The sequence below is a fragment of the Amblyraja radiata genome, chromosome 27, assembly GCF_010909765.2.
Source record: "Amblyraja radiata isolate CabotCenter1 chromosome 27, sAmbRad1.1.pri, whole genome shotgun sequence".
In the NCBI taxonomy this organism is placed as follows: Eukaryota; Metazoa; Chordata; class Chondrichthyes; order Rajiformes; family Rajidae; genus Amblyraja; species Amblyraja radiata.
Genome location: NC_045982.1, coordinates 16229989 through 16255841, shown reverse-complemented (window position 1 = coordinate 16255841; position 25853 = coordinate 16229989). Strand labels below are relative to the sequence as shown.

Genomic DNA, 25853 nt, shown 5'->3' with positions numbered 1-25853 from the left:
GAAGCCCAAAGGCAGATTCATACTGACCATGTGTACTCAACTATGAGTGCATGTAACCTGCTGCTGGAAGTTAATCGGGTTAATACTACAACCACCAGACTACTGTCATAAAAGAGGCAAAACAATTTCAAGACACCAGCAGTGAAGCCAAGTAAGCATTCTAATTAATCACCAATAATCCAGCTTCTTTTGCACTTGGTGGTGGTGGATTAACAAATTTTCTTTCTTCTGGGAAAGGGACCCAACACGAAATGCCACCTATTCCTTTTGTCCAGAGATGCTGCCTGACCCCCTGAGTTGCTCCAACACTTTGTGACTATTTTCTTTGTAAATCAGCATCTGCAATTCCTTGCTTCCACATTTCACCACTACACTGCAAAATCCCCTCAAGCTGTGCCTACTTTGAAGTAGTTCTCCTCCTCTCTCCAAAGGCAGTTCTGTGAGCCCCTCTCTCGCTGCTCCCCATCTGTGAGCCCTGCAGCTGAGTCAGCATTAATGTCACCTAGCTGAGTTGCTCCAGCATTTGTGCCTTTATTTGGTAAACCAGCATGTGCAGTTCCTTGTTTCTAGATTTTCTGGATTATTGAAAATGACTCCAATTAATACCTGAACACGTTTTTATGTCACCTTTCCTACATGTTATACATTAATACAGTAAATTTTGCAGTGAGGCCGATGAATAAAAGGGAACAGGAAATATATAGACACAGGCTCTGACCACACACCCTGGTTGCACTCTGGAGCCCAGGCTCATATTCCAACTAATGGTTGGGCTAAAGGCCAGATTATTGGAGTTTTCCTGTACTTTTTTCAGTAAATATAAGGATGTTGAACAAGACTGATGTGGAGAAAATACATCAACATAGACACAAAATGCAGGAATAACTCAGCGGGACAGGCAGCATCTCTGGCGAGAAGGAATGGATGACATTTCAGATCGAGAACCTTCTTCAGTCTGAAGCAGGGTATCGACCCGAAAAGTCACCTATTCCTTCTCTCCAGATGCTGCCTGTCCCGCTGAGTTAATCCAGCATTTTGTGTCTATCCGGTTTAAACCAGCATCTGCAGTTCCTTCCTTCACAAACACAGGATCTATTTGAGCTAAAACACTGTGCCTGCAACATACATTCTACTCTAAATTCTGACGGGTCAAATGCTTTTCCTTATCCCTGGCTTTTTATTCCTCAGGTCCTCAGAGAGCCAAAATGTATTTATTATAAGGAAGCCTTGATAATCAGGAAATACCTTAGTGCCAGGAATGTGTATTTTTCTTTCCTCCCTCCAAGCTGAGGTTGTGAATTCTGTCCAAACTGTGACAAATCTGCATTCCTGGTTTCAACGGTTTGAAGTTGCTATTTATTCCCATTTTATGACAAGTTTGTCAGAATATAATACTGTTTGGATAAAAATCTATCAATGAGAAGCAATATATAGACTCCAACAGCATCTGCCAAGCCACAATTTTCTATTTCAACATATTTCACTGTGTGTTTGAGGCTGAAAAGCATTTTTGACCCTTTCCATCTCCACTTGCACGTTCTATAATGTTTAATGAATAAAACAGTGGCCTCTTGCTATTAAAGCCCTCATGCTGATGTAAAAATTAAAAGGTGAGGAAGGTAATGATTTCCACAACTACTGTTAATATTCTTATTTACAATGATTTAAATAATCATGTAGAGGCCCGGTTTAAAATTTTATTAAGCATGTTAAATCTGCCATATTTCTGAATTTTATTAACCATTTCATTATGTTATAGCAATAGAAAGTTATTCTTCAGTGTCATACATTATAAGCAAAAACTATAGCCTGTGACTACAGAAGCAATTCTAGTTACATATGTAAATATTCAGTATATAGCATATCATATAGAAAATCTAAATATCGCACGTTAATTAATTGACTGAAACAAGATTGATTTAGCTAACCATGCTGATTTAGTGAAATATCTAGAGACATTCGGGCGGCCACGGTAGAGTTGCTGCCTTACAGCGCTTGCAGCGCCGGAGACCGGGGTTAAATCCCAACTATGGGTGCTGTCTGTACGGAGTTTGTACGTTCTCCCCATGACAGCGTGGGTTTTCTCCAAGATCTTCGGTTTCCTCCCACACACCAAAGATGCACCAGTTTGTAGGTTAATTGGCTTGGTGTATGTGTAAATTATCCGTAGTGTGTGTAGGATAGTGTTAATGTGCGGGGATCGCTGCTCGGTGCGGACTCGGTGGGCCTGTTTCCGCGCTGTAACTCTAAACTAAACGAATAAACTAAAGAGCAAGAGAATTCCACCCATACCCACCACTCTTTTGCCTTCATATTCAGCCATTATAAAGCTATATATTTTTAAGTGTTATCAGCTGCCTTTGGGATTTCTGAAGAAACGGTTCATAAATGATATTTAGAACATTGTAACTAACTGGAAAGAAATGATAAGCTCCTTTACTGGGTTATTCATGTTGCATGACAGACGACTTCAAAAGGTTATCCACCACATGAAGCATGTGATCTCTGAGATTAAGGGCATGAAGTCTCTGGATTTTTCCAGTTTGTGGTATTTTTCCCCGATCAAAATGTTTCAGGGACGATGGTTCCCAGTAATCAATTTGTCATCTCCCATCCAGTCAGGGCATCTTGCAACAGGACATTATGGAGTACACAAAATGACCAGTCATTCAGAAAATATGGGGGGTTTTAAGAATTGCAGGGGTATAAGAACACAATTATGTAAAAGTTATACCTATTTAGAGTCTTCTAATTTGAAATCAGATTAAGGATTTTTTTTAATTCTCTGAGATTGTGTTACGAAAATAAAATTGAAGCCAAGCAGACCACACAGCATCAACCTCAATACAGGACATGACAATGACACACCCGTGCTAATAACCTTGCTATGTACTTATCTGAGGGCTGGGCCCAAAATAGGGGGGAGGTGTCCCACAGAGCAGTCAACTATGAAACAGCTGTACTCACAGAAACAGACCTGAATCCTTCGCCATCCTTGGGTATGTCTTGTCCCAACAGCAGAAAAGAACCACTGGAGAGCCAATGCTATTTGGGTGGCACGGTGTCGCTGCCTTACAACACGAGAGAACCAGATTCAATCCTGACTACAGGTGCTTGTCTGTACGGAGTTTGTACATTCTCCCCGTGTCCTGCGTAGGTTTTCTCCGGGATCTCCGGTTTCCTCTCACACGCCAGAAACTTATAGGTTTGTAGGTTCATTGGCTTTGATCATATTGTAAATTGTCCCTAGTATGTGTAGGATAGTGTAAGTGTGCGGGGATAGCTGGTCGGCGCGGACTCGGTGGGCTGAAGGGCCTGTTTCCGCACTGCATCTCTAAGCTAAACTATACACTCTAAAGGAAGTGATCCTTCTAGTTCCAGATTCCTTGAAAATTCATGGCTTTGGGCTAAACATGAACAATGAAACCTTGTGTTGATTGTTACCGAGCTCAGCTGATGAATAAAACCTTCAACATGTTTAGCACCACCTGAAAGAAGCACTAAGAATAGGAGGCTAGAGAATGCACTACGAGAGAAGATTCATTTCTATCACCAACATCAGTTGAGTAACAACGATATCAGCAAAGCTGAGTCCTGAGGGTCTGAGTTGCTAGACTGGGTATAAAGAAATCACAATTAGAACAATCCCTTCCCACAAAACAGTAAAACCTTTACAGCCACCTAAGCCATGTGCCACGGAGCAGTCATAACATTGATTTCCAAAAAAATTAATGAACTATTCTAGCTTTTAAAATGCAAATGAATTATAATTCCTAAAGGCATTTTAATGTATTCAATTTTTTTAAATCTATATTACCTAGCAAAACCAATCGAAGCACTTTGTGCCTGAATTTGAGTCCCGTGTCAGAGCCTTGCCTCGAAAGCAACCATGAAGAAACCCACCACATCTGGTGACATGTGCATGAAAAATATCCAGATGTTAGTTGCACTGAGTAACACTTGCGGTTTCACTAAGATTTCCCTTCAAAATTCTTGTGATCATAGCCACTGGGTAAATGCAATGGTTTCTGGATTATGATATTGTGTCCAAAGCAGCCGGAACTTAGCAAGGGGGTAGCTCAAGGCAGGGAGAAAGCCCAGGCCCTCTCTTCCACCTGTCCCCTTTTTGCAGCATAAGCACCTGATCTCAAACTGTTGGAGTTAAACAACATTTTGGGGGAAATTTAATTAATAAAAATCTTTAATTTGTGAAAATAAATGATTATTTGCTAGAACTAGATGTCACTGTTTGGAATCAACTCCATCCCTTCCCAGGGACCTACTGCATGTTAACAGGGCCTCCTATCCTTTTACGTCATCACATGGATGGTGATGATTATGGTTCTGCCCACAAAAGCTTGCCAGGTCTCCCAATCCTACACCCTACACACCATCCCTTACCCATTTCATTGTTTCTCCACATCCTCCACACTTGAGTCCCTTCCCACCAGACTCTTCCTACATTGAGTTGTGCTGGGGATGTGGAAGACACTCTATGGCTTGTGACAATTCCCCTGGTTTTCTTGACTGACTGTTATCTTTGTGATGAAGTTAGTCTCACATTGATGAAAATTGACCCCGCAGCACTAACGGAACTGCAAGAACAACCTAAATCAATTTGGTGCGTGACTGGAGATGTACTTTCAGGTATTGGCATTCCCACAACAATTCTGCCTGCATCCTACATGTTGGTAAGGATGACAAGGAGCTGATGTTTTATCAAAGGGTCATTTGTTGTAAAGTTGCCCAAGTGTCCCTGCCGCTAGTCTCTTCCATACCTGGCACTTTCCTGTATGTTCTGCCTAAGTGCCAAGTTGTCTTGTGCTGTGCTGTGTGGTGCTTGCTATTCGTTGTGTTCTTCTGTAGGACTGAACAAGGTTGGACATTGCAACCCAGCTTAATCACAAACACACATTCTGCCCGAGCCGGATGCCTGCCCCTTTTCCGGGATTACGTCTGCGCCCGGGTGGTACTAGAAAGGGACTACGCGCTGTCCACGGGTGCCCTGGGGATTTCCGGGACCGCTGGGTACCACGGGAGGGGGGCGGGTGAATGTATCCTCAATAAGGATAATAATAATAATAATAAATTTTATTTTCGGGCACCTTTCAAAGTCTCAAGGACACCTTACAGAAATTAACAGAAGAGAAAAAACATATAGTCGGAGAAAAATAAATAATAAGGACATCACCAGTACACAAATTAAAGACAGAAATCGCTCCAAAGACAAAAAATCAAAAAACACAATGTGAAGAGAGAGCAGCGGCAGCTAAAGCGCGCCAGCGTCCACTCTCCCTTCCGACAGCCATCTTAGACACAGACTAACATATTAACTTACACACAAAAATAAAAAAATAAATCATCCTCCCACAGTGGATGCCACTGTGGGGGAAGGCACAATTTCCAGTCCCCATCCCCAGTTCACCCAAAGTCAGGCCTATTGAGGCCACCGCAATTGCCTCCACGGAGGCCCGATGTTTCTGGCCGTTCTGGCCGGGTGGTGTTGCCCCGGCGTCGGGAGAGTCCTCACAGCGGCTGGGCCACCTGGAACGGCCGCTTCCTAGCTGGGGACCTCGGCTTCCGAAGCCGACAAGGCCGCGCCGGTTTGGAGCTCCCAGGCTCCCGATGTTAGAGTCGGCGCCGCCCGCTCCGCTCCGCAGACCCGCAGCCCGGAGGTGTTGATCTCGGCGGTCACAGCTCACCGGAGCTCCAGCGCGTCGATCCAGCGCGGCGACCCAGGCAAGGCATCACCCGCTCCGCTCCATGATAGCGCTCCAGCGCTGTGCCGCCAACTAAGCCGAGGTGCTGGGCAGTCCCCGCCAGGAAACGGCGCTCCACGCCCGCTGGTAGGCCGCGAGGACGGGTCGACGGGGCAGCCTGGAGAAAAAGCTGCCTCACCGACCAGGTAGGGACCTAGAAGTATAATTACCCCCTACCCCCCACATTAAAAAGTCCATTTCTCCAACAGACGAAGCTCAGGACTTACTAAAAACTTTTTTTTAAATGAATTGAACGGACGGCTGCTGGTTAGCAGCCGTTCCCCAAGATGGCTCCTCCTCGGATGTGAATGGGGAAATAGAGATTTAATATTTAAGAATATTTGCTTTATTTTGTATTATGGTGGTGGGTTTGTTTGCATTTTTGTGTGTATTTAGGGATATTGTTGATTTAAATTATTTTTGTTTAAAAAGACACACAAAAATTCTGCCTCATGAACTATCACCAGCAGACTTGCTTTTGAACTTTACAGGAAGCACTGAAATGATATGACAAGAAGTCCATTCAATCCATTGAGTGTCTGCTTGTTGAGAAAGTGTGACCCAATGTAATCTTGCTTGATTATTTTTGTTCTGCTAGTCGCAGATCTTCAAATTCATCCAGACCTTTTTAAAATCTGGTGAGGGTTTCAGATTCTGCTCGGCTGGGAATTCCAGCCCCCCCCTCTTCCCCTCATCCTTCTCCCATTTACTTGACATTCGTGTCGTCTAATTTTGGGCCTTTCAGCTAAAGGAAATACCTATAATCATTACATTGCATAAAGTTACATTGCCCGCGAAACTACTCTGTTTGAAGGAAAACAACCCAATGTTTCATCATGCTAAAATGTTCCACACCTGGTGACATTCTTGTAAATCTCCCCTGCATCCTGTACAGAATTATCATTCCTCTTATGAAGTGGTGAGAATTGTACACAGTAATTAAATTGTGGCCAAGCAAGCATTTTGTGCAATCCTCAAGAGTCAAGAGTGTTTAATTGTCCTGTGTACTGACAATGAAACATCGATGTTCCTCTTGCAACAGCCTAGCAGCCTAACCTGTAAACACAAGACACGAGGATAAATATAATAATCAAAGATTCAATAAATTGGGCAGCACGGTGGCGCAGCGCTAGAGCCAGAGACCCAGGTTTGATCCTGACTGTCTGTATGGAGTTTGTACGTTCTCCCTGTGACCTGTGTGGGTTTTCTCCTGGTGCTCCAGTTTCCTCCCACAATCTAAAGACGTACAGATTTGTAGGCTAATTGGCTTAGTAAATTTGTAAATTGTCCCTAGTGTGTGGAGGATAGTGTTAGTGTATGGGGATCGTTGGTCAGCGTGGACCAGGTGGGCTGAAGGCCCTGTTTCCGTGCTGTGTCTCTAAACTAAAAATTAATAACCGTCATACTGGTGCAGAAAAAAAAGAAGTCCATAGTGCAACAAAAAACACCGTCCATAGCAGTTTATACTCACCGAGTTGTTGAAGTGGTATTGTGTAATGTTCAAGTCTGGTGGTTGCTGGGAAGGCGCTATTCATTATTATTATTATTATTATTATTATTATTATTATTGCTTTATTTATATAGCACATTTTAAGTCAACTTGCATTGACACCAAAGTGCTTTACATAAATTAAATAATAAATTTACATACAAACCATAGAAAAAGGTTAAAAATAAAGAAAGAAAGAAAATGGACACAACACATTATAGAGTTCAACACAAACATCCCCCCACAACAGAATCTAAAATGTCCACTGTGGGGAAAGGCAGCAGAAAGTTAAGTCCTCTTCCTCTGAAACACCAGAGGTCGGGCCCCATTTGTGGCCTTGCAGCCAGTCCGATGTTTTCAGGGCCCTCTTGCCGTGAAGATGGAACACTGGCGTCGGGTGAAACAATTCCTCAAGCGGCTTGCAAAGTCTGGAGCGGCTGCCTCCTCCCCGGAGACCGGGGCACTCGTAGACCTCAGGCCGCGCCGGTTGGAGCTCCAACCCCGGCGAACTCGATCCCTGGCTCCGCGGCGCTCCAAATCCAGCGCCGCCCGCGGCCGGACGCCCGCAGCCACAGCTCCGTGATGTTTGGTTCGACGGCCACAGCGCTCCGGAGCTTACCGCACGGCGACCCGGCAAGGCATCGCCCGCTCCGTGGCTCCGCTCCGTGATGGTGTCCTTGCGCTGCGCCGCCGCCGAAGCGGTAGTCCCGGCCGGTCCCGACAGGAAACGCCGCTCCATTCTCGATGGTAGGCCGCGAGGACGGGGCGAAGAAGCAGCTCGGAGGGATGCTGCCTCTCCGACCAGGTAGGGGACTAAGAATTAAAGTTTCCCCCTTCCCCCCCCCCACCCACCACATAAAAGACCTCCACTAACATTTTGGACAGGACTTAAAATAAAAAAAAGGTGAAGAGACGGACTTCGGGCAGGCTGCCATACACAGACGGCGCCCACTCCCGCACATCCGCCAGTGTTTATGAACCGGGTAATCGCAATTTTCAGGCTCCTACACCTTCTTCCCGATGGTAAGAATGGAATGATAAGCTGGGACTCGGAGCTGGGGCAGCGGGACTCGGAGCTGTTGCAGCGGGACTCGGAGCTGATGCAGCGGGGCTCGGAGCTGAGGCTGCGGGACTCGGAGCTGTTGCAGCGGGACTCGGAGCTGAGGCTGCGGGACTCGGAGCTGATGCAGCGGGACTCGGAGCTGAGGCTGTGGCGGGCCGACTCGGAGCGGAGACGGCGTTCTGGCTTTCGGCAGCGGTGACATCACCACGGAGGTCCGTTGGACTGGAGGGCGGCATCTTTGGCCTGGATCGCCTCAGCGCAGAGGGAGAACAAGGAGGGAAGAGACAGAGACTAAGACTTTTGCCTCCATCACAGTGAGGAGGTGCTTGGTGAACTCACTGTGGTGGATGTTAATTTGTGTTTATTGTATGTTTTGTTATTTATTGTTACTGTGTATGACTGCAGGCAACGTAATTTCGTTCAGACCGAAAGGTCTGAATGACAATAAAGGAATCAAATTCAAATTCAAATTCAAATAATGTGTGATAATGGCGTAGGTCTTTGATGATATAGGCTGCCTTTTTGAGGCAGCGCTTGCTGTAGATCCCTTCGATGGTGGGTAGGTCTGTGGTGTCTATGTATCTGTGATGAACCGGGCAGTGTCCACCACTTTCTGTCAGCTCCTTCATTCCTGGGCATTCGAGATGATGAACCAGGCCAGTCATGGTACTCCCTACTGTACACCTGTAGAAATATGAGAGAGTATTTGTCGACAGACTGAAACTCCTTAATCTTCTGAGGAAATAGAGATGCTGATTAATGCCCCTGTCCCACTTAGGAAACCTGAACGGAAACCTCTGGAGACTTTGCGCCCCACCCAAGGTTTCCTTGCAGTTCCCAGAGGTTTTTGTCAGTCTCCCTACCTGCTTCCACTACCTGCAACCTCCGGCAACTACCTGCAACCTCCGGGAACCGCACGGAAACCTTGGGTGGGGCGCAAAGTCTCCAGAGGTGTCCGTTCAGGTTTCCTAAGTGGGACAGGGGCATTACTTTCTTTGTGATTGCAATGCCAGCATAATCTGCCTGGTTTTATATTCATTGCTGTGTCTAATAAAGGTGAGCATCTTATATGCTTTTAAACCACCTTCCTACCTCTATGCTACCTTAAAGGGTCTGTGGACAGACTACAAGACCCCACTGGTCCTCCACACGTCTCAATTTCCTCTCATAATCAGATATTCTTTCGGTATCAACACCTCAGGTGGCACCGTGGTAGAGCTGCTGCCTCATAGCGCCAGAGACCTGAATTTGATCCTGACCTCAGAGTGCAGAGTTTATACGTTCTCCCTGTGACTGCGTGGATTTTCTCCAAATGCCCCGATTTTCTCCCACATTCAGAAAACGTGCAGGTTAGTAGGTTAATTGGTTTCGAGTTTAGAGGTTCAGTATGGAAACAGGACCTTCGCTCACTGAATCTACACCAACCAACACACTAGTTCCATGTTATCTCATCCGCTCCAGACACTCTAGAGGCAATTTACAACGTCCAATTAACCAACAAACTCACACGTTTTTTGGGATGTGCGAGGAAACCAGAACACCCAGAGGAACCCACATGGTCACATGGAGAATGTGAAAACACCACACAGACAACACCCAAGGTCAGGATTGAACCCAGGCTCTGGTGTTGTGAGGCACATGCACCACTGTCTACCAGATGCACCACTGTGCGACCCCTTGCGCCATTGTGCTGGCCATGCATTTTCTGTAAATTTCTCCTAGTGTGTAGGACACGAAAGTGAGATATCATAGAACTAGTGTATGGGCGATATTTGGTGGGCATTGACTCGGTGGGCCGAAGGGCTTGTTTCCACGTTGTATTTCTAAACTCGAAACTTCCCCAAATGCGTTTTCATCTCTGTTACTTTAAAATTATTCTTTATTATTTTTAAGAGTGGTAAATGGGTCTAATTTTATCAATGCAACTTATAATTGTTTAACCACAAAAACATTTTTATTATGTTGAGTAGACTGCATTTGTGAGTAACATGATTTTAAATCCAGAAAATGCCAATATAGCATCATTTGTCGGTTTCATTATTGCACTTTTTTTTAGCAAATTGATTTAGTTAAATATTTTTTAAACTTTAAAAAGTTACCGTTGTATCCTTGCATGTTTAGTTTAGTTTAGTTTAGAGATATAGCGCGGAAATATATAGCTTTGTTTAGTTTAGTTTAGAGATATAGTTTCCTCCCACCGAGTCCGCACCGACCAGCGATCCCTGCACATTAACACTATCCTACACATACAAGGGACACTTTACATTTATACCAAGCCAATTAACCTACAAGCCTATACTTCTTTGGAGTGTGGGAGGAAACCGAAAATCTTGGAGAAAACCCACGCGGTCACAGGGAGAACGTACAAACTCCGTGCAGACAGCACCCGTAGTCGAGATTGAACCCGCTTCTCTGGCACTGAGAGCGCTGTAAGGCAGCAACTCTACCGCTGCGCCACCGTGCCACCCCAAATGTTAAAAGTCCCTATCTTAATTTTAAAAGCCTGAATGAAGGAGAACAAACAGGTATAATTAACAGATAATCACCAGGCTGGTTAGTTGTCTTTGAGGCAGGACCAGTTTTATGGTCGGGGTTGGATACTATTTCAGTCAATGCAAATGAATGCAAAACTCCATTCGTGTTTGTAAATTCTCAATCCTCACCAATATCAAGTGTCAGAGCCTCACTGAAACTCCATGCCAATTAAGTTTCTGGGAGGTCAATCCAAAAACAGTGAGATCAAATAACATCTTGCCTGTAGAGTGAGGTCAATTTTTAAAATATCCAAGAGCTACAGTATGGAGCACGTGGTTTTGAAAATCATGAAATCAATAACCTTTTTATTTCTGAAACACACCCTGTTCTTTTGCCCTTTAATTAATTCCTTCTTTTTAGGAGTTTATTTTTAAATGTTGACCATTCCTATAATTATGCCTCTGGGTTTCGTTCTGGTTTGTGAATTTTCACTACCCTGCCTTTGGTTTCTTATGTGAAGAAAATAAGATCAGTGGAAGGTGAGGTTACCACACTGTGGAGCATGACGGTTGCAGTAAATCAAAGTACAACTAATAAAGAATTGTATCCTTCCATTATCAGCTTATTCACCGTTCCACGTCGCTGCAATAGCGAGACTGTGGGCTGCAGTAAATCTAGTAAGACAAAATAAATCTACGTAAAACTTCATCTAAATGTCAGGAGTGACACTGTTAGATTACATATTACTTGACAATAGACATTTATTATGTTTTAAGTTCCTTTTTAAGGTTAATTGAAATACACTTATCAGGTATTATTTAGACTTTGTCTAAACATTTAATTGATTAATGGCTAATTAGTTATAGAGTCATACAACATGAAAACAGACCCTTCGGCCCAACTCATCCATGCCGACAAAGATACCCCATCTAAACTAGTCCCATTTGCCCACGTTTGGCTCATATCCCTCTAACCTTTTCAATCCATGTGACCGTCCAAGTGCCTATTAAATGCTGTTACAGGACATTTATGGTTTAATTTTAAAGATTCTGCGTGGAAACAGGCCCTTCGGCCCACCTAGTCCGCACCGACCAGCGATCCCTGTACACTAGTACTATCCAACACACTAGGGATAATTTACAATCTTTACTGAAGCCAATTAACCTACAAACCTGTATGTCTTTGGAATTTGGGAGGAAACCGGGACACTCGGGGATAACCCACATGGTCATGGGGAGATCGTACAAACTCCGTACAGTCAGCACCTGTAGTCAGGGTTGAACCCAGGTCTCTGGCACTGCAAGGCAGCTACAATACCACTGCGCCATCATGCCACACAACTGCCTCAACGACCTTCCCTGGCAGCTCATTCCATGTGCCCACTACCTTTTCAATGAAAACGAATTGGATGCAGATCTTTCCAGAAATTGGGAATACAAGTCTGGAACCAATTCTCTATTGTGATTTAGGTTATAGCATGGTCTAAACATTACCCTCCAAAATAAACCTACAGTTCAACCAACGACAGCACCACATTCCAGGCTGAGTGCCTTCACCTGACTAACATTACAGCAGGATACTCTGAATATGTTTTGTCAGAGAGTTTCCCTTAAACTTCCATTGTTTGAGGAACATTTAATGGACTGATCAATCTCTCTATGGCATTTGGATGAATTTGTGAATAACCCTGCAGAGTTGGAGTTAATATATTGCAAATTGTGTACTCTGCATGTAAATCAAAACCCTGACAAGATTAGAAATCTTTCCATTTCAAGGGTCAATAGTATTTAATTTTTTTATGCACTGAGACCGGAACAATTAATATAGTACTCGCTGCAGCCTTGCAGGCACATTAAATGCAACAACGCAACAAATCAAATATAATTCTGGTAGAAATATGCATTAATTCTAAATGGTGGATTCTGTGCGATTTTGCATAGGTGTTGATGACAGATTGTCCTCAGTAATGTTCGGTGTACATAATTGTGATATAGGACCTATATTGCCAACAATAGGAGTAGATTCCAACTGGAAACACTCCCATCTGGCGATTATGGGACATCATTGATAAGGAATTGCAAGCCAACCATATGTAATCAATGGTTGACAAAAATTCTGGAGAAACGCAGCAGGTGAGGCAGCAGCTATGGGGAGAAGGAATAGGTGAGGTCTCGGCTCGAGATCCTTCGAAACCCGAAAAGTCACCTAATCCTTCTCTCCATAGATGCTGCCTCACCCGCTGAGTTTCACCAGCATTTTTGTCTGCCTTTGATTTTTCCAGCATCTGCAGTTCTTGCTTAAACATATGTAATCAATGATTCTTTTTGTTGTTGTTTTGACAGTGGAGCACAATGAAGATGCCTTTCACAATGAGGCACAGTGGAAGGAATTTAAGTTTGATTTAACTCAGATTCCTCAAGGTGAAATGGTAACTGCAGCAGAGTTTAGGATCTACAAAGGAATAAATCAGAGTTTTCATGGAAACATGACTCTTCACATCACAATTTACCAAGTGCTGCAGGAGTTCAAGGACAGGTTAGTGTATATTATTGATACCAACACAGTCATGCAATCCATTGTTCACATATGGGAAATGCGTCCTCTGTCAATCCGCCTCACTCCATTCTCAATGCACCACCAAAAAAAACTGCTTTACCCGATATTTTTTTCAGAACACGTTTCTTTTTATTTCTCCATAAGCCTTTGGCCTCTGCAGAGAAAGTTTCTACATTTGCTCAGACTCTTCGTGTCAGTCTAGTCAATCTAGGCAGTAGCTGGTGGTTTTGTTATCATTATTCCACAGTGTAAAGCAACTAATAATTAACTGCCTACCTTTCTGCACACTATGCAAGAATTAAAGTAAATATCTGGAGAGATGGCAATGGGCTGACTATTCTGTATCTTCAAGTTCATTAAGACACAGTTCGAAGTGACTTCCTCTGGGCTGCCACATTGGTACAGCGCATACACTTGCTGCCTCACAACTCAAAAGACCTGGGGTTCAATCCTGACTTACACTGCTGTCCATGTGGCGTTTGCATGTTTTAGTTATGTCCACATGGGTTTACCTGGGCCTCTGGTTTCCTCCCATGTGCAAGAGATGTGCTGGTGAGTTATTTGGTTATACAAATTGCCCCTGGTGTAGGTGGGTGATCAAATTTAGGGGAATGTGGGGAGAATTGGGTGCCACTGGTATCAAGGGCTATGTGGAGAAGGCAGGAGAATGGGGTTAGGAGGGAGAGATAGATCATCCATGATTGAATGGTGGAGTAGACTTGATGGGCTGAATGGCCTAATTCTGCTCCTATCACTTATGACCTTAATAGGTTATGGAGAAAAGTTGTGGGAGGATAAGATTGCTCTGCGAACCGTCATGGACCTGATGGGCCGTATGGCTCCTTCTATGTTATAAGAAAATATGGTGACGTGAATTGTAAGCAGGCTATTTAACCACCTGTAGCGTCACAGTTGAGCTGGATCTTGTCCTAACCTGGCATACAGACCCATTTCTAGGTGGTACTCTGGATTTATCACCTACCCATCAGCCCAAGAAACTAAACCATTCTCCCCATCAGCCTGTTCAAAAAGCTGCATGAAGTCAGTTTGTTGCAGTTAAGCCATTAGGTATCCCATTTCAGAATCTCACTCAGTGAATAAGTTTTACAAAGTGATATACTGCCTCATTACCAAGTGTTCCCATGGGCCAAATCATGCTGAATATGTTATGTAGCCTGCAGCCTAGAAATGGGACCTGCATTACCTGCCTTCCCTGCCAGCCTGGACCAGATACTGAGGACTGATCTCTCTGCCCTTCCATACCTGGGAGCCAGGCAGAGTGAAGCCTCAACAGTGAGTAGGCCTCAGGGGCGTAACACTGAGCCCTGGCACCCTTTTACAAAAGATAAAGCTCCGGTAAGAGTTTGCCTTCTGTAAAAACCTCTGAGGCTTTTCTACAGTTTTAAAATATCTTTTATATTCATAGATATTTTGTACAATAACAGAAGTACTACTTTTTTTTAAATAAAGAAACTATAAAGTCATTAAAATATTGTAGGCTTTACCTTGCACTAAACGTTATTCCCTTACCATGTATCTATACACTGCAAATGGCTTGATTGTAATCATGTTTTGTTTTTCTGCTGACTGGTTAGCATACAATAAAAGCTTTTCACTGTACCTCGGTACACGTGACAATAAACTAAACTGAACTGAATAAAAAGCGAACACTAACCTTGCTACATATCCCTGACTGAGACTCCCAATTTAATTGAATGGGGTTTCTAAACCGATGGCAGGTGTGTTTGGCTTTTGTTTGGGGGGGTGGATTCCCTTAATAACACTGGGGAGTCCTAGCAAACCTGAACTTCACCATGACTCCATGTGGAATCCAGTGACAAAACAACATTTATCACTCTGCAACTCCCAGACCTACTCAGTTAAAAATGGCTGACTACGGGTGGTTGCCATTGGAAACATTGTCTGTAACCAGCACAACTTGGCCCCATAATTTTTAATATTAACTCGCATGAGTTGCTGGCCACCCCACTGCATCAGAACAACCAAACTATGAAGTGGCAGGCAGGCAGTGCATGTTCTCCAGAGACGCTGAGTTACTCCAGCACTTTGGGTCTTTTTTTAAGGAGTGGTAGAACGTGAATCACTGGAAGGTTATGATGTGCAGGGGAAGTACAGCTTACTCATATGTGAAGAATCAAAATGAAATGAAATTAGCACAGTTCAGTAGTGATCATGTCCTGAGGTCAATGATACAAGGAATCAAAACTGAATATATTTGGCAAAAACAAATAGGATGAAAAGTCACAGTAGTATATTGACTTTGATTTGGACATCGCTCATATTTCAAAAATAAAAGTACTGAATGCTAGAATTATGTGGTCAGCAGTTAGGAAATACGTTTTATTAGTATTTAGGGTGGGGCTATTCATCAGAGCTGTTATTTGGATTTTTGTTTCTTTTTATGACTGTTTTCAGTGAAGTGGTTCCTGTGAACTGGTTTCCCATCCCTCGAGACCCAACAAACCATTAATTGAAAATAACACTCCCTGGGTAGTGTTAGGAGCTGAGATAACATCATAAGATCAAAGGACCTTATATGAGGCAGTCTAGTCATTCCTGCTGACTGGCTTGTCTGGCAAGCCAATACTTTGAGTCACAAAGATACCTAACCCGCGATGCACTGTCAGGATTTTCCTTCAGTGCTCCTGCTGCTCAATTAACCTGCAAATGTGCAGGTTCCATCTCAAAGTGAGGGCAGTTTAGGCTAATGGTCCAAAAAAATTGATAGGAATCGGCTGCACATTGGAAGAGTTTGAGTGATGGATGCCCTATGGTCTCAAATTCAGATATAGAAAATTAAAACCATTTTTCTGCCTTCCCTCCATTTATATGTGTCAGCTGTTGCTCGATTAGAGGTATTCATAGTTCAGAGTCAGAGGATTCTAATTTAACACCCCTTCAGATACTTAACGGCAGAGGGAGTTGAGGGAGTGCTGTGCTGTTTGTGGTGCTGCCTGATGAATGAGATATCAGATCTGGCAATGTCTTCTTACAGCTGGTATAAAAGATCTCACACCACAATTTTGAAGAACAAGGCAGTTTTCCTGGCTGTTTGACCACTGTGGGCGGCACAGTGGCGCAGCTGGCCGAGCTGCTGCTCCACAGCGCCAGAGACCATCATAACATTGGCTGCTGTCTGTCTGTGTGGAGTTTGCCCATTCTTCTTATGACCACGTGGGTTACTTTAAATTGCCTTTGTACTTTCAATATTCTAAAACTCGACCAATTTTGACATTTTACTTACTGATAGCATCCCATCCTCATTTACAGTATTTTGTTTGGGTTCTTTTTTGAAATCTTACAAATGAGAAACTGAACTCACAGACTTAAGAACTCGCAAAGCCAGGCCATTTATTCCAAAGGCATCTCCATCGGATTCAGCAGGCCTCTGAAGACAAATGCTACAACCAAAGGAGCAATCAATCTTGAGTTTATACTTAACAAGGTAGCAGCTAATTTACAATAAGGGGTATTATTTCAGTGTATATTTTCTACATTGTGTATCCATCACAGCCTGATCCAAATCCAGCAAACCTTGTTAAGGTTGAAAAAAAGACGCAATGTGATTAGATTAGATTAGATTAGATCCTTTATTTGTCATTCAGACCTTTCGGTCTGAACGAAATGTCGTTGCCTGCAGCCATACATATAATAGTAAACAACAAAACACACAATAAACACAAATTAACATCCACCACAGTGAGTTCACCAGGCACCTCCTCACTGTGATGGAGGCAAAAGACTTAAAGTTACTGTCTCTTCCCTCCTCATTCTCCCTCTGCGCTGAGGCGATATGTTGTTACCCCACCGGGCGATGGTAGTCAGTCCCGCGGCTCAACCGAGCTCTGCGAACGGGCCGGTTCAAGCTCCGCGGCCCAGGGTGGTCGAAGCTGCCGCCCTCCAGTCCAGCGGACGCAGCTGTTGCCGCGGGAGCTCCGGAAAACAGGCACCAGCCTGTGACCTGCGAGCTCCCAACGATGTCGTCCACTGGCCCGCGGCCGAGCCCCGGATTCAGGTTGCCGCCGCCGGAATGCCGCCTCAGCCACCGGAGCACCGTCTCAGCCCCGCGCCGATCCGCCCTCACCGGAGCGTCGTCTCAGCCCCGCGCCGGTCCGCCCTCACCGGAGCGTCGTCGCAGCCCCAAGCCGGGCCGCCCTCACCGGAGCGCCGTCTCAGCCCCGCGCTGGGCCGCCCTCACCGGAGCGCCCGAGCGCCGCCACAGCTCCGAATTCGGCCAGCCTCGCGTTGGTGAGTCCTGGCTGTCTCTGCCTCCGGAGCCTCGAGGTCGGTCACAATTGGAGACCGCCAGCTCCGCCATTAGGCCTCAGCGCAGACGGAGGCAGAGAAGGGGGGATACGACAGAAAGAGTCGCATTCCCCCAAAGGGAGAGAAAGAAAACCATGTTTCAGCCCCCCCCCCACACATAACACAACCTAATAACCAAAATTTAACTAAAACAAGACAAGAAAAACAACAACAAAAAGTAAAGACAGACGGACTGCAGGCGAGCTGCAGCCGTTCAACAGTGCCGCCACTTCCAGAAGACGGAGTAACTCAGCGGATCAGGCAGCACCTCTGGAGAACATGGATAAGTGATGTTTCGGGCTGGGACCCTTCTTCAGAATGATTGTGGGGTGGAGGGGGGAAGGAAACCAGAAGAGATGAGGGGCATGAAAACCCTGGCAGGTGATAGGTAGATACCAATGAGGGGGGTGGGGGGGGGGGGGGGGGGGGGGGAGGGGGGGGGTTGTTAGATGCAGTGGAAGGATTATATGTGGAAGGGGAGGGAGATGGGAGAAATTGTTACTGTGCATCCAGGTGGGACACAGGGAAGAGAAAGAGGGAAGGACAAGTTCTGGTCACCCCATTTCAGGAAAGGTGTGGAGCTTTGGATAGGATGCAGAGGAGGTTTACCAGAATGTTCCATGGATTAGAGGGTTTCAGCTATAGGGAGAGGTTGGATGGACTTTAATTGTTTTTTTAGGAACGTTGAGGGAAGGTATAACGTTGATAGAGTTATGTAAAATTTTGAGAGGCGTAGATAGGGTAGACAGTCAGAACCTTTTTCCCGGGGTGGAAATGTCCAACTCTGGAGGGCATACAGTAGCTATAAGGTGAGAGGGGAAGTTTAATGGAGAAGTGCGGGGCAAATGTTTTGCACAGAGGGTGGTGGGGGCTTGTAACACATTACCCGGGGTAGTGGTGGAGGCAGACATGATAGTGATGTTTAAGAGACTTTTAGATAGGCACATGGAAGTGCAGGGAATAGCGGGATATGGATCATGTGCAGGCAGATGAGATTAGTTCAGCTAGGCATGATGTTCCGCACAAATATTGTGGGCCGAAGGGCCCGGTACTGTGCTCTAATATTGGAGCTATGGTCCTTGAGGCCATGAGGAAAAAAATCCATCTTTTCATCCAGGTGCAAAGGCATGCTCACTGGAAGTACATAATAGGAAATTACAAACAGCCTCTGGTTGCCAATTAACAGATACTCAGAGCTGCTTGTCGCCAGTTTCCTGATATGCATTTTGAAAGGAAAGAAATGTTGCACTGAGAAACATATCCTCCTTTTCCGGAATGGTCATTCTTTTGAGTACTTTCCAGCAGCTCAGCTAATGTTTTTTTTTTAGAATTTCATGAAAGATGAGCCTTTTGAAACAAAATGACGGTGGGGTTACATTGAAAGTATAGTGAGCACTGTAAATGTATGGAGTTTCTGACAAAGTGATAATTCTCAGTAAAGTTAATGGAGCTGGAAGATAAAATTGGTTAAATTTGGGGGATTTTAATTGTGATGTGTGCTTCCTTAGTTAAATAAATAAACAAATTGAAAATGCAGCCTTACTATAATATTATTGCACATGGAAATGCTGCTACAGTTCTCTGGTGGTTAATGAAAAATGAAAACGGTGTGCCTGAAGTATATTACAGTGGATTGTGTTGAATGTAAAACGTGGTGTGTTTAAAAATGGCTTGAAGGAAATAGTTGGCTCAAATGCCAGAAATTGTCAATTACTGGACTAGAGATAGGTGGAGGATTGAGAATGGAGATTAGACAGAATGGAAATGAATGAGGGAGGCAAGAGGCCTCGGAGTTGAGATTGTTAGAATGGAGAAAATGAACAGGTTTGCGACAAGAGTAGACATCAGTATTCAGGAGGGTTGAGTACATTTGGCTCTCTTCAAGAAAATCACATTTTTATTCCACTGAAGGTTAACCACAGCTGACAGAAGAAGGTGAAACCTTGGCTTCCTCCGTTCCCTGCCTCAAAGCTTTGATAGTTAGTTAGCATGTTTCATGAAGCTCTTCAGTCGTAAAGGGATCACACTGAAGCAGTATAGTTGCACGTATTGTATGCAAAGCTTTAGCCTGAGTTTGTGACTGAAAGTGCCTCTGCAACACTGTTGGATTCATCTGATTCCTCAATTGACAGCTTCTGTTAACTGTGCGAGAGATTCCATTCATCTGCCATTCTTCTTCCACACAAGGACAGAGCCTCCTTTAATCTGAGACACTACACTCAGTGCATATGCTGCCTTACCATGTCAGTACCTGACCCTGGAATGCTACAGATAAATTCTACCAAAGTGCACAGTTGTTCACAGTTCTTCTAAAAAAAAATTGGTAAAATAATATTAAATTCTGATTACTGCTTCAATAGCGCAACAGAATGATAAAGGAAATTATTAGAGTCATGCTTATAATTCCAATTCATATATTTTCCTTTAATATAGAATGGTCAAAGGCTTGCCATTGTAAGTTTGCTTTTGAAGTCTGCCATGATCATCCTTTCGAAGCACTTCACGATGGTGCATGTTAGAACAACCAGACAGTAGTCAATTTGTCACTCTACCTAGCTTTTTCTTGGCACTGAGGTGATAGCGGTCTTTCTTAAGCAGGTGGGAATGCCAAGATGCGGTAGGGGAAGGTTAATGTTGTCCGTGAATCCTCCTGTCAGATGTTCCGCCAGCTCGTAAGCGCACCTTTAGGGACTCCATCTGAGCCAGTTACTTCCCACAGGTTCACTCTCGGGAAGGTCACTGGGAAATCTACGGCAGTGCCCGTGGATCGAGATGCACTCAAAGCCGTCGGGCCGGTAACATCATTCCACTGTGCTTCTGCTCAAAACAACCATTGAATGCATTGAGTTCACCGGGGAAGGATGCTTTGTTGCCAGCGATTCTGTTTTGTAGCCCATTACAGCATGCAAACCTTTCCACAGTCAACCATAATTTAGTGATATTTTGTAGTGTAACAAAGAAGGAAAATAGAATATACCCTCCTGAGATCGGAGTCACAAATTTTTTTTTTGACCTTCTTCCATACTCTAACTTGATGGGCACCAGATATGAAGAGATGTGGCACCCTTTAGATTTAGACTAAGGGAAATTATATAAAGTAATGTTTCCAAAGTCCCACACAAATATGATCTCCTTGGTGATTCTCTCCCTCAAACACTCCCTCACCCTCAGACTGGTGCTCTTTGGCCTTTAAAGATGGTAGACTAGCCAAGCTTCTTCTTCAAAATATTTCCTGTCAGTGGAACCAGCCAAAAAGCGGTGTCAGATTTAAATTGTTATTTATTCCCTAAGAGTCAAAGTAACAGGAATTCTCTGAGGTATTCTATGACAAACTTCATTCCTTTTATGCTTGTAGTGATGCCCATAGCTACCACAACCAAGCTTTAATCACTTTCTTTCATCACCATAACCTCTAGCTCACCCTGGGCAATGTCACAGACAACCTTCCAGTTCAGTAAATCTGATATATTGACTCAGCATTGAATGCAGCACTAACACATTAAGAGAACATTCCCTTTTGCGGTCACAAGGCTGGGTATGACTCAAATTCCTGCATGTCTCCCTGATGTTGAATTTATTTTTTCCATTGATAGAGAACCAGAGCTCCTCCTATTGGACTATCAAGAAGTGTGGCCTTCGGAAGAAGGGTGGCTTGAGTTTGACATCACAGCAACGAGTAATCACTGGCTAATGAACCCTCGTTATAATCTTGGCCTGCGCCTCTGTGTGCAGACTGATGAAGGTACTATATTTACCAGCCTCTCAGAATATGTTGCAAGGTCAAAATGACACAATCCCGGATGTCACTTGACAATTACATTGCTGTCCTGGAGTATTTGCTGTCAACGTTACTGCTAATGGCCAATTTCCTTATCATTCCAGGGCCTTATCCGAAAATATTTACACAATGGAAAAGCAAAAAGGAATCTTTTAATCTGATGTTGATTTGATATCCATAATTTCCAATGTAAAAGCCTTTTGCTCTATGTGAAGATTTAGAATGCTCATAATCTTTAAGCAACCATACAAGTGGTTTATTACAGAAATAGTTGCTGCAATCTCACTTGCCTCACTGACACTATCACTTTGAATACCTAGGAGCACTAACTGCAGAATCTGTCGTACTCACACCGCAGATTCAAGAATCAAAGGACCACAGTATGGCCTGTTCTGCCTTTGGCACCTCCTCTTCTTTATTTATTTTAACTCCCTCTCTGTAATTCTGAGTGTTACTTGGGTTCCGTGGAAGTGGCAGCAATACTTTTATTGAATTCAATGATGGCCACAAATCGTACCCACTAACGATCATTTATTCCTGGGATCCATTTTTGGAACCCTAATGGGGTTTTTTTTCATTGGCATTCCAAGCCATACCAGATAGTTGCTTTATAGAATAAGCAAATAGATTTCTGCTAAGTGGCTGAAAGTATGGTTCTGACACCTTCCACATGTAAAGTAGCTCTTTTAAGGTTCCTGCTCATTTTATAGGAAGGTATGTAATGCACCTGTGGGGACTAGCAATTCAATACGCAGTAAAGTAGATGAGAGATCCTACCACCCTGTGGCATAGGTTGTAGCTGGCCCCATATGTTATGCAGCTATGAATTCAAGTTTTATATTTGTTTATGGCCATGCATTAGGAATTTCTGATGTGTGGAAACTTAACAATCTCAAAGTTCATGATATGAAAGAACTTACATTGCAATGATATTAAAGATTGGTGATGACAAATCCAGTTCATTGATAGTGGGAAACTCAGAGAACCATTGGCAAGAATATCTTGGGCCACCTCTTTACAAATGGTTTCAGAGTGGCATTGCAAGGCCGAGCAGCAACTGACCTGATACTTGAACCAGCTTAGAAATGTGGCTTGAATTGATAGGGAGCTTAAGAAACAATTAGGGTAATAAGACAAATTATTTTAAAAAAGTAAAATCTGTCCCAAATTGCATTTAATGTTGTGGACATATCAAGCTGGTTTATTTATTGAATATGTGTTTTGTTTTAAGCTCCAGGGCACAGTCTCAACCCCGATTTTATTGGTCTGGTCGGACGACGAGGGATCCGATCCAAACAGCCTTTCATGGTGACTTTCTTCAGAGCAAGTGAGGCACCTGTTCGTACAACACGGGCTACAAAACCACGCAGAGGTCGTAAGAAATATAGTCAATCGCAGGAATCTTGCGAAAGACTGCCCAGTGTGTCAGGTAATGTAGCGAGCATAGAAATAATCATGCCCAGAGACAATTAGAGCTAAGCAGCTAAATTTACACACATGGTCCCCTCTTATGCCATGTATTTGCCTTACCACAACGCAATGCAAAACCAATGTAAAATAATTTTTTTAAGGTATAGTTTCTCTTTCAATTTGTGAGGAATTTTTTTTCAATTGTTAAGGACCAAGTTTAGGTTCGAATTTCTGAAGTGAATAAGCAAAATGGAGTCGTGAAAGAGTTTTTAGTTTGCAAGGTAATGTGGTAAGAATGATAAGCTCAACCAGAAGTGGTAATTAGCAGTAAAAATAAGTCTTGTCTTAATAATAAAACGCACTGTGTGAAATCTACAGACATCACCATCTCCCCACATGGTCACCCAGAGGGAGAAGCTACTTGTGGCACAAGGTCCCCAAATAAACATTCAGCATGTTAAGTTCCTGCCCATATTAGGAGTATGCAGTGGCATGCAACCGAGGGTCAGAGTGGGGAGTGGCAGTAGTGCCAGCGAGGTACTGGAACCCCAACAGCGAGGTACTGGAACCCCAATAAGTGTTAAGCACATTAATGACGTGCATTTGTATGTTGAATGGGATCATCCAAAGGCAGTCAAATTTGATTTCTGCCTATCGCCACCCATGCAAAGGTAGTGCAGATATCACCAAAATCTGACACTAACTTCCATAATAAAAATTTAACCAAAATGTCAGTTGGGTACAAAAATAATATTTATCTTTTTCTGTTCTGTATAAGGAGCCCATAATTCTGGAGATCAGAGGCAAGTATGCAAGAGGCATGAAATGTATGTTAGCTTCCGAGATCTTGGCTGGCAGGTAAGCTGACTCATGGGAAGGTATGGGAATGCTTAGAGAGTGGAAACATTGGCTACCATTGACCTTTATTTCTAAAAGTTTATTTTATAGAAATTGAATTTTACTTTAGTGGGCTGACCACTTAGTTTGCAGTTAGCCAATGAATGTTTTGTACTGAACACTCCTTACGTGACAAGAGGACTTTCTTTCTTCCAATGTAGGACTGGATAATTGCTCCAGATGGCTATGCAGCGTTTTATTGTGAGGGAGAATGTTCATTTCCCCTTGACTCCCACATGAATGCAACCAACCATGCGATTGTGCAGACACTGGTAAGGATGCAGATCCCTAGTCAGGATCACATTGTTACACGGATTGTATTTTATCCTAAATAATAGTTCACTCAATGGAGGAACACAAATCAAAATTCACTCAATAGTGAAACATGCATCAATGTTTCTAACTACGTTTCTGGCATTATAAAGAAATGCATCCTACTTTTAGATCCAGTATATTTCTGTGAATATCCAAAGTTTTCTGGAAGTAAGAGAATTGCACTGGGGAGCAGGTGGCATTCGCAATTTAATGTTAAGCCCAAAAGATATGTTGAAATGGCATTGACTCTGGATCTCAGATTTTGCATAGATCAACAAATGTATAAACTGCAGCCATTTCCATACAGAAGCTTTACGAGAATAGCAATAGGGTGCATAAGAATATTTAGTCCAAGGTACAGCTCTTCCCAATGTTATTTCAACATTACAATGAAGAATCAAATCACCGAGGTTACACACTAAAATCCCGGGATGGGAGTGAATGCATTCCCATATAAGCGAAACCAGCAGGTGAATTCTAGTTCTTTTGCCAGGCTGCTGTGCCACCAGATATGTGAGGTGGACCTACTTTCTGCCTTGAGGTTGACTTTGTTCCAAATCAGAGTGGTTTTACATTGCTTGCACTTGCATAAAGCAACAAGCAGAGACTGAAAGACCGTCCTGGTCAATTGTTTGAACTATTTTAAAGTAATTAATAAGTTGTAGAAATGTAACTTCTGGAGGGATTATGTATTTGAGACTGGAGGGGAAAAGAAAAGCTGAAATCAGCAGATTTAAACTATTTTCTTCCTTTGACAGGCTCACCTGTTGAAGCCAGACACGGTTCCAAAGCCATGCTGTGCACCAACCAAACTCAGTGCTACATCAGTGCTCTACTTTGATGAGAAATATAATGTGATATTAAAAAAGTACCGGAATATGGTGGCAAAGTCCTGCGGCTGTCAGTGAAAAATCTCCACATATGGTGCAAGTATTTAATGTATGAGGCAGCTGGAATAATAAATGGATGCAATGAAGACAACACTGCCAGTCCCCATTTGTCAATCTAATTACATGGTATTTAATATATGATTCAACATAAGGATCCAAGCACTCTGAAAACTGACACAGTTCAACAGCATTGAAGACAATAACGAACTTCTAAAATTATAGTTATGATAATTTTTTATTTAATTATCAACTATTTTTGTCCATGTGTAAACAAAATGGGCACCGAAGACAAGACTGAGAAAGGGATTTTAGCAAAAGTGGGGATGTGGAATTAGATGTGTTTAATTGGGAAAATGGTGGGAAATTCCAAGTATATCAAGAACTCAGAGTTCCGAGATCACATCCATCGCAAACATCTTCCCCCAACCCACAGCTTCACAGGGCCTCATTAATCTAACCTCCTTGGTTGCTCCTCTGACATCTTGAGTGCCTTATTAGAAGCCAAGCTGGTCAACAGGCTAACTGTGTGTGATAAACCTGCCAATGGCAAAAGATCAAAACTTTGGAATTAAAATTACACAACATGTGAATAAACCCAAGTTTCCTGTCCATAAATTAATCCAGCAACATATCCAGGCCAATAAGTATCAAGACCTGAGAATCTATAAGCCATTGATGCGGGATCCTGTTCCACATTCTGTTATTCTCTCACTACAATTTTAAAAATATGTATTACACTGATTGAAACAGTACTGCTGATTGAAAAAAACATATATTAAACTTTATAATAAATGTAACTGTTGATACTGCATTTCTATTATTTCCTGCAAGTAAGAATTTTATTGTTCTGTCTGGGACATATGACAATAACACACTCTTGACTTTAGACTCTTGA

At 43.4% G+C, this 25853-nt stretch overlaps 1 protein-coding gene and 1 long non-coding RNA gene across 2 annotated transcripts in view; one reads left to right on the top strand and one right to left on the bottom strand.

The window, feature by feature from the left end:
- LOC116988504 (bone morphogenetic protein 7-like) overlaps positions 1-25049 on the top strand; it is a 50387-nt gene extending 25338 nt beyond the window's left edge. The window contains exons 2-7 of the mRNA XM_033045269.1: positions 13129-13321; positions 21262-21410; positions 22678-22875; positions 23635-23714; positions 23915-24025; positions 24827-25049. Coding sequence (XP_032901160.1) covers positions 13129-13321; positions 21262-21410; positions 22678-22875; positions 23635-23714; positions 23915-24025; positions 24827-24976 — 881 coding nt within the window. The 3' untranslated portion in view covers positions 24977-25049. The remainder of the gene's footprint in view (positions 1-13128; positions 13322-21261; positions 21411-22677; positions 22876-23634; positions 23715-23914; positions 24026-24826) is intronic.
- LOC116988505 lies at positions 1146-25449 on the bottom strand. The gene is made up of 3 exons (XR_004415966.1): positions 25342-25449; positions 17976-17979; positions 1146-1156 (listed from the first exon to the last, which is right to left on the bottom strand). It is a non-coding gene; the product is annotated as an uncharacterized LOC116988505 (long non-coding RNA).
- Positions 25450-25853: the final 404 nt, after the last annotated feature.